At 37.5% G+C, this 8,962-nt stretch overlaps 1 protein-coding gene across 1 annotated transcript; it reads right to left on the reverse strand.

The window, feature by feature from the left end:
- Window positions 1–2,665: 2,665 nt before the first annotated feature.
- On the reverse strand, window positions 2,666–7,318 carry LOC139858432 (DNA replication licensing factor MCM6). Its single transcript, XM_071847280.1, has 18 exons — window positions 7,182–7,318; window positions 6,938–7,090; window positions 6,715–6,840; window positions 6,459–6,621; window positions 6,171–6,364; window positions 5,889–6,084; window positions 5,675–5,752; window positions 5,203–5,432; window positions 4,998–5,112; window positions 4,838–4,912; window positions 4,578–4,718; window positions 4,233–4,436; window positions 3,992–4,153; window positions 3,848–3,903; window positions 3,594–3,739; window positions 3,388–3,486; window positions 2,942–3,072; window positions 2,666–2,847 (listed from the first exon to the last, which is right to left on the reverse strand). Exons 1-18 carry the CDS (start codon window positions 7,259–7,261, stop codon window positions 2,707–2,709), a joined length of 2,490 nt encoding a protein of 829 aa, XP_071703381.1. The 5' UTR covers window positions 7,262–7,318; the 3' UTR covers window positions 2,666–2,706.
- Between the last annotated feature and the right edge of the window lie 1,644 nt (window positions 7,319–8,962).

Raw genomic sequence — 8,962 nt, forward strand, 5'->3', positions numbered from 1 at the left:
GGTTATGGTTGTTTTAAAAATGAATGCAGTCTTTGAAAAACGTCTCATATAGAGGTCAAAACCTCGCGACGAAATCAATTAATATGGAACGTTTATAATCAATATGAACGGGACATTTCAATAAGCTTCTTCTTTATTAGGGTAGACAACCCTTTCTCACTCATGTGACCGAGTCTCTGGTGCCATAAATTTTGTGAAGCCTCCTTTTCTGCAACATTAAGGCTGTCTGTACAGATCTTCACATGAGTTTTGTATAGTGTGCCACAAATGTGTCCTCGAGCGACTATCATAGCGCCTCTTGACAATTTTCATGTGCCTTTACAGAAATGACTATCATAGGCCTGTTTGTCGAGAGCTACTCCGGAAAATAAATTCAGCCGAAGATCTGGCACATTGTGGACATCCTTCAGAGTGATTGTGCTCCCGGAACTTGTCTTTATCTTGACATCACCAATTCCGACAATCTCAGCGGAACTGGAATTTCCCATCTTCACAGCTCCAAAGTCTCCAGCTATGTATGTTGTGAAGTATTCCTTGTATGGAGTCACGTGGTAGGAAGCTGCAGTATCTACCACCCATTCCGTATCTTCTCGTGAGACGTGAAGGCATCTCTCATCATGGGTTGAACAATAAGCGACATCACCAGAGATAGTCACTAATGTTTCTCCACCCTTATTCTTCGGCTGTGAACTGCTTTGACCTTGTTCCTCTTTCAATCTATAGCAGTTCTTCTTCATATGTCCCTCTAATCCACAATGATGACATTTATATAATAGTTTTCTGTCATCAGTAGACGACCTGCCCCTGCTCTTGCTTCTGCCTCTCCATTTGTTTTTGCTACTCATACGTTGTCTCCTCCGATTCTCTGTGACAAAGGCATGGGTCTGATCTGTGCCCATGTCCTTTCTCCTTGCCTCTTCACTGAATATGGCATCTTTGACCATTGACATTTTAAGTTTGCCATTCGGAGCTGAGTTGCTGAGTGTTACGACCAGCGTTTCCCAGCTATCGGGAAGAGAACTAAGTAGCAATAGCGCCTGAACTTCATCGCCAAGAGGCATCTCTACAGACGATAACTGGTTGACCAAGCTCTGAAACTCACTGGTATGCTCGGCAACTGAAGTTCCACTTTTGAGCTTCATGTTGACTAAACGCCTCATCAACAAGGCTTTATTTCGAGCAGTATTGGCCTGGTACATGTCCTTCAACTTTTTCCAGAGGGCATATGCGTCTGTCTCTTGTGCAACATGGTGGAAGACACTATGATCAATCCATTGACGGATCTGACCAATAGTTTTTCGGTTTGATTTCTTCCAATCTATCTCTTTGGCGGAATCAGGGTTTATACCCTTCAATTCAATAGGATCGAACAAATCTTTACAGCTGAGGAGATCTTCCACCCGAGGTTTTCACAGCGTGTAGTTTGTGGCTGTGAGCATAATCATAGCTCCGAAAGATGATGTTGACTCTTCTGTGGACATTATCACTTTACAAATGATTTTTCAACACTAACGGGGTTGAATTTTAGAAAACAGATATCACCGTTACGTCCGGAACGGTTGAAAATGGTGGAATAGACACTTCGCTGCTCAAATTTTACTTACGGGGCAAAATTATAATTTGTTATAAACTTCAGGGACCAAAAATGAAATTCTGAAAATTTCAGGGACCAAATTGTAAAATCTCAGAATTGCTACAGTAATTCTACAGTACTGCTACAGGAACTTGCTACATTACTGCTACAATAACTTGCTACAGTGCCGCCAGCTGCTACAGTGACTTGCTACATGACTGCTACAGTGAATTGCTACAGGACTTTCTTCTCCGGCGAAAATTCCGGCACCAGTCGTCTTCTCCGGCGAGATTCCGGCGAGTTGACCAAACTTTGACCGCGTTTTCTGGGCTCGTTATAACTCCGTTTAAGTCACCGTTTTTTGCGTTGGACTCGGATCGACGAGACGAATCCAATGGTACACTCAAAATTGAATTTTGAGGAAACTTCAAAAGACCCAAAAACTCAACCAATGTCTCTAACCAAGCTCTGATACCATTTGTTAGGAAGAGAGGATCGTCTGGACATTGGGAGATACAAATTTGAGAGAAAAATAACTCTATTACTCACAAGAATAGATTACACGAGTATTTACAAAACTCTAAAAAATAACTCTCAAACTCACACACACTCTCAAGGTTGTGATTACACTTCTCTGAGTGATTTGGGATGATTTACGACCGAGGTTTGCACCTCTATTTATAGCTAAGATCTTATAGCGGTAGATAGGTGTGAACGAGGAAGGTGACGTGTGAACGTGGAAGGTTGGCGGCCGTCACCGTTTTCAACTTTGCTACTTCCACATGGTGTTCAAAGAAGGCTACTTTGAACATCTAGAATGTGGACTTCTAGATTGTAGGCTGGAAACCTTCATCAAGTTCAATTTTTTAAATTTATATGAATAAAAAGAGAGAAAACCTAATGGTCACACTCATTAACATGTAAGGTGTATGTAATCCAGGTCAAACTAAAAACCTAACTGATATTATGAATATGATTTACTAAACATGGTTTTCAGTCAAGTAATAAGCAGATAGCACCAAGTTCAACTCATCCATTAAGCTGTAACAGCATTACAAACTTTGAAATATTACAAATTAACTCAAACTACTAACCAATTAGTAATACAAATCCTTTAAAATTACCATAATTAATCAATCAATAACATAATTAGGTGCCACGGCGAGAATCCTATTGTTTCTTGCTGCACGTCTGGTATTTGCATCAGCTTCACCTTCTGCTGCTGCTTCCTCTTCATCCACCACGATTAAATGCCCTTCTCTTCTTACCAAACTCTGCATCGGTCATACAACAACCCATTTACGACAATGCATTCAAGTTTTGCCATTTAAGTGAACTACATATATATACAAATGAAACATATATTACCTCGATTATAGCTTTAATTTTGGTCACTTCAGCTTTTACCTCTACCATGGAGGTGTAGTTGTTTTTTGCATTCTGCTGATCCACGTACCACTGGATCAGATCCTTTTGTCTCATTCCAGCTAGCCCAGTCCCTGAAAGAACCCAAACATTATATGAAATGAAATGGGTCATAATTTAATGACTAAATGCTTTCTGTAACATTCTATTCAAATGATTTGAATTATTATTGAAGTATAATATGTATTGTCTAACCCTATGTGTAAGACAGATTATATGTACAAAATAAGTAACAAAGACACAAACTTATTTTGGTTGAAATTGATCCACAACTCATTTTGACCCATATAAAATTACTCATTTAACCTGAACTCATTATAACATGCTACTAAACCACCCGACGTGCACATTTTATTTTGCCATTTCTACAAGCTTATATCATTGGTTACCTTCTTGTGCAACAGTTTCCTCATGCTGTCTAAGGCGCATCACAAGAGCTCGAGTTATCCGTTGAAAGTATTCATCAGGAATAGTAAGTTTCTTGGCAGCTCCAGGTGCTTCTCCATTTCCTGAACAAGAAAGATCAGTCATTGATAAAAAAAATTAAAATAAAATAAAAGTTCTAAATATACTGCCGTTGTAAATAATAGATTACAACCTGGGTTCTCATTGGTTACATCGGGTTCTGCACCACTTGGCGGAGCCTCACCATTTTCGCCATTTTCACCATTTTCACCGATATCGCCATCTTCTTGATTCTCTTCTTGAAACTCAGTCAAGTCTATCTCAGTTGATTCAACACTGCAAGTTTCTATACATAATTAGTGGGGATTCTTATTTGCAACTTATATAGAGGTGGCAATTATAACCCATTTAAGAATAGACAACTAACAGCATACTAAAACATGCCTGATTACTGAAGTTTTTAGGAGTCTTGTTGCTAAACGAACATGCCGTGAGTGAACCTGAAAGACAACACAATTTAGAGCTAAATTTCCATGCAAGTCTAGGACACTGTAAATGTTATAGGTTGTTTTGAGCTACAAAAGGCACCTCATCATCAAGGTGACATCGGGCAATTGCTTCAGATAGTCGGATTAGCGCTTCCAATTGTCTAACTGTCATGCGATATGCAACTCTGCTTCCCGGAGCTGTATCACCTCTACGCAGAGTAACATAGGAATCAACCAAAATTTGTCTGGCCTCGGCACTTAGCTGCATTGATTCAAAATCTGTTAGAAAAACAGGGGAAAATTGATTGAAAGGTGGTAATAAAAAGAAACAAAAACTAAACCTTTGGCTTTTTAGACTTGGCAACTGCAATGTAACGCTTCAATTGTGCAGTTGTGAATGTAGGAGCAACTGCATCTTCACGCTTTTGATGCACCCTTACGATGTGAGAGGCAATATGATAATCTGTTATATCATCAGGGTCATCAATCATGACATATACCAGGTCAAACCTTGAAAGAATGGCTGGAGGAAGAGCAACGTTGTACTGCACAGTTATAAAAAAATTGTTAATGTACCACAATTGATGCACAAAAACGTTGTACTGCACTGTTATAAAAAAATTGTTAATGTACCACAATTGATGAACAGAATAACAAACTATAAACAATTTAAAGTTTAATATCACCTTCAATGGCTTAGACTTATCATAACGGCCTCCAGTTGGATTGGCAGCAGCCAAAATCGATGTTCTTGCATTCAACGTAGCTTGTATTCCTGCTTTTGTGATACTAATGGTTTGTTGTTCCATAGCTTCGTGTATTGCAACCTTTTAAGGTTTTTTTTTTTTTTTTTTGATAAAAATATATACATCAGGCAGTGGTACACTATTGTATGCATATAAAAACCAAAAGGTAGCATTTGAGATTACGCAGGTGGGAAGCTTACCTGATCTCTTACATCCATCTTGTCAAATTCATCAATACAACATACACCATTGTCAGCAAGCATTAACGCACCAGCCTGTGAAAATAAAAATCGTAGCTTTAATATATCTTGTCTATTTGGATCATTGAAACTATATTTATTATGTCAAATTAGAAGATACCTCAATACAAAACTCTCCCGTTTCAGGTTCTTTAGCAACAGTGGCAGTCAAACCAGCAGCAGATGAAGATTTCCCAGATGTATAAACAGATCTTGGAACTAAGCCTGTTGTGTACCTATCAATTAAAATTAAATGTGAATATTCACATTTAACATTTCATAAAATAAAAAGGGTATGTGATATAAAAGTTTCAAAAGATGCATACTTGAGAAACTGAGACTTGGCACAACTGGGATCACCAACAATACAGACATTTATGTCTCCACGAAGATTGATTCCTTCATGAGTAAACTTGTGCACACCACCCAAAAGCATAAGCAAGATTGCTCGTTTGATGTCTTGATGACCGAAAACAGTAGGGCAAATACTGTCGACGAGCTTATTGAAGAAATCAGGAGTATTTCTCATTTGTCTAACCTCAGCTAACTCCTCCGGCTACAATGACATAAAAAATAGGGAACAAGTACAGCTAATTATATTTAGACATAAAAGCTGAAAACATATAATGCACAAACCAGCAAACAAATTTAAACAATGCACTACACTCAAGCAGAAGCTACCATTTCTATAAAGAATTATGTGACCAATGCTATTACTACATAAGCAATGTAGCAAGTCTAATTCTAGTTCTAATTCTAATATGTAGTAAAATAAAACATAAAAGTGAAAATACCAACCGAGAATTCTAAATTGTCGTTATCCTCAGAATCCCTCTTCCTATTTCGTATGTCAGCATCCCTTCTTCCATCACAAATCTGAATAAAGAATTACAGTTATAACCCAACATATAAACAATATCATCTCAAAGAAGTAAAAGATATAACACTACATTCATTCTTTTATATACAATGTTATTCACATAAAAACAGGTATAAAGTTTTAATTTTTAACCTGCACTGAGTTAGCAATGAAAGCAAGCTTGTAAGAAAGATCTCTAACGCCCAAAGCCCGAAGACCTTTAACACCTTCTTGTACAGTGCCACTGTTATTGCGTTGACCGCCATCTCTACGGCACTCGGCTCTCTCACCTGGAGCTGCCAATGCCAAAATGTCAGGTATCACCACTACAGTGCCTGTAAAAATTACCCTGCAACAAAAAAAAAATTAAACTTATCTTCTATTTTTCCATTCAAATAACTTTAACCATTAAGTCGTGCGGTGCGGTTTACATACGTGTCACCAGCCCTAGCCTGTTCGACAATGTCATGACGAAGAATGACATCTAACGATCTAGGAAGTGATCCTGCGGGTATTTCTTTTGATGTTTCCTGCATCCTCACCCTCTGCCAATCAGCAAATTTACTTTCTTGTCGAAGAAGTGTCCATCTTCCTTTCGTCGAACAAGTAACACTCATGCATATCATAGGCTATATACACACCAACAATAAATCCATTCAGCACACACACACAAAAACACAAACTTGCAACTTTGAAATATTAATTAATTTACAAATTATGTACCTCTGTGTACTTATACTGTTGTTCAACATTTTTAACAATGGTTCCACACTCCAAGCACTTAAATGTACCCTGAAGAAGCTCAGGCCTAACTTCACTCGTTCTAGTCACCACTCCGGTTACTGATACTAATCTACCTATCTCAGATGTACTCAATTCCCTCAATCTAATAATATCAAAAAAATCAAATTAATACAAAAATAGCACAAACAAAATAAAATAATACACAAACTAACAGTAACAAAGACTAAATTAGTACCTTTTAATGATAGGCAGGTTGTAAAATGCAATATTAATATCTTTATTAGGATTATCATCAGTAATAAAAGTAGGTTTCTGTCCCATCACAAATCGCTTACACGCGTTCTTCAAGTACGATTCAAACCTATAACAATTGATCACAAATTTCCCCCAAATTTTAGTACTAAACAGTATACAGAACAGATAACATATACATATTGACGAAAGGTGTATAAATTGACCTTAGGTATTCATCAGAAATAGCTTTCTGAAGAACATCATTAAACCGCATAACATGAGCGAAATCGATAAACATTGTATTCGATTCATTTGGTCTCATTGCTTCGATTTCCGATTCGTAGAACGGTTCTCTTGAGTTCGGATCTAATTTAAAGCTGTAATAATAATAGGATTTCATCAATTGATTAGTAGTAGATATATGAAATATAAACCCTAATTTTGAGTTTTAATTGGATTTGGGGGTACCTTTTGAGGAACTCTAAGAAGATGTTTTCGACCTTGGCTGCTTTCTCGTCGGTGAAGTATGCACCGCCGAATGAATCCATTTCTGTTGGCTGAGTTCACAAGTTTTTTGTTTTCAGAAATATGAAAATGGTGATTCTGTGTAGTTGTTAATGGTAGTGTGATGTAGATGAATACCTATGTGTATCTAATTATTTGGCGGGAAAATTAGGATGGGGGTTGAAGGGTTGCCGCCATTTCTTACATGTGGGCTGGCAAGTGGGCCGATGGGCTACGCAATAACGGTTTAGGTAGGTTAACCCGCAAAAAAGATAGAACAACAACAATATATCATATGATATAAGTGGGCCAATATATATGTTATTTTTCTAGAGGTACGGATTTGGCCTTTGGGTTCAGGATTGTGGATCTTGTGCTAGAAGTTTGAGTGATATCCTTGTTTGGGTGTTATTTGTCAACTGCCTGTTCAATTTGCACATGGATTACTACTCGTGTTCTTCTTTGGTCTCTCTGTGGTGGTCCCTCGTACTCGTTTACACATCTTCTTACATGTCACCAGGGCCGTCCCGTTAATTTTATGGGCTCTGTTCAATATAGAAAACGTGGGCATTTTGTATACTAAAATTTTGCAGGTAAAAAAAATATAAATAAGTTCAAAAATTAAGCATATTACACTGTTAGTTTTCTTACCAATAAATTGTTTCCATTAAATTCTTATTCTTTTTTTATTACTATAAGTTTATAATAAATACTAATTTATACTCCGTAATAAATACTACCCGTAATACTAATAGTTTTCAAAATTACTCGTACATGATTAGTATAAAAATCGCACTGAGTTGCCCTTATTTGGCACAAATCTTGTTGATTTTTTTTCTTTTCAACACTAGGGCCCAATTAAATTTCATAACAGCTGCTAGTAAACTTGTTAATCTTTTATTTGCAACTGTTGACCTCCTTAAAGCAGCTTTGTATTTGGAAATATGAAATATCATGATACTAAAATGGACTAGTAGCAGATCTTGGGCCCTATAAAAAGCTGGGCCCTGTGCTGTTGCACAGGTTGCACACCCAGTTAGCCGGCCATGCATGTCACTGAAGTACCACCCGGCTTGGTTGAGTCGTTACATTTTTTCCATTTTCATTAACACTTGGATTAGATTCTTGTGTATGTTCGGTGGATTTGATTCCTTCTCCAAAGTGTCCATACATCACTACAGGGGCGGATGTAGTTCCTTGTTAATGGTTGCACTTGCAACCATTGAAAAAAGCCCAATTAGTGTAATTTGTTTTGGGCCTAGAGTTGGTGATGATCACTGAGCTGTTTTGACTTGGAGGTTTAAATCTCTTGTGGTTGTGAGCGGAGTTGGTGGTCGTCGTCGTAGTTTTAGACTCATTGGATACGTATTGGTGGCTCGAGTATTGGCCTTTTTATGTCTTATGTGTCAGGTATTTCGTTACTAACTTGTGTGTAGAATTTCAATTGTGTTTGGTATGAGGTTAATTTGTTCAATGTAGTCAGCAACATGAGTTTGATTAAATTAGATTAATAGGATTTAGTCAATCAGATATGTTAAGGTACTCACTTCGATCATTGAATCTATTATATTTTCATTTTTGTTGTATAAGTATATGCTTTTGTGGTGATTCGGAGAGTTTCAATAATGTTATCAATTCTCGCTCCAATGATTTCATGTTGGTTTCACCACTCGCGGATATGGGGTCTCGTTTTTTTCGTTTTGCTTGGATTAAGTTAACGGGTGTCCCTTTTAATTGCGCATCGG

The sequence above is a fragment of the Rutidosis leptorrhynchoides genome, chromosome 7, assembly GCF_046630445.1.
Source record: "Rutidosis leptorrhynchoides isolate AG116_Rl617_1_P2 chromosome 7, CSIRO_AGI_Rlap_v1, whole genome shotgun sequence".
In the NCBI taxonomy this organism is placed as follows: Eukaryota; Viridiplantae; Streptophyta; class Magnoliopsida; order Asterales; family Asteraceae; genus Rutidosis; species Rutidosis leptorrhynchoides.

Bases quoted from the DNA above. Each gene is read 5' to 3' on its own strand.
- LOC139858432 (XM_071847280.1), bottom strand. From the start codon at position 7,261: ATGGATTCATTCGGCGGTGCATACTTCACCGACGAGAAAGCAGCCAAG. The intron at 5,433-5,674 runs GTTGGTATTTTC...ATGTCATTGTAG, and splicing joins ACGACAATTTAGAATTCTCG to CCGGAGGAGTTAGCTGAGGT. The intron at 4,913-4,997 runs GTATCTTCTAAT...TTATTTTCACAG, and splicing joins CGGGAGAGTTTTGTATTGAG to GCTGGTGCGTTAATGCTTGC.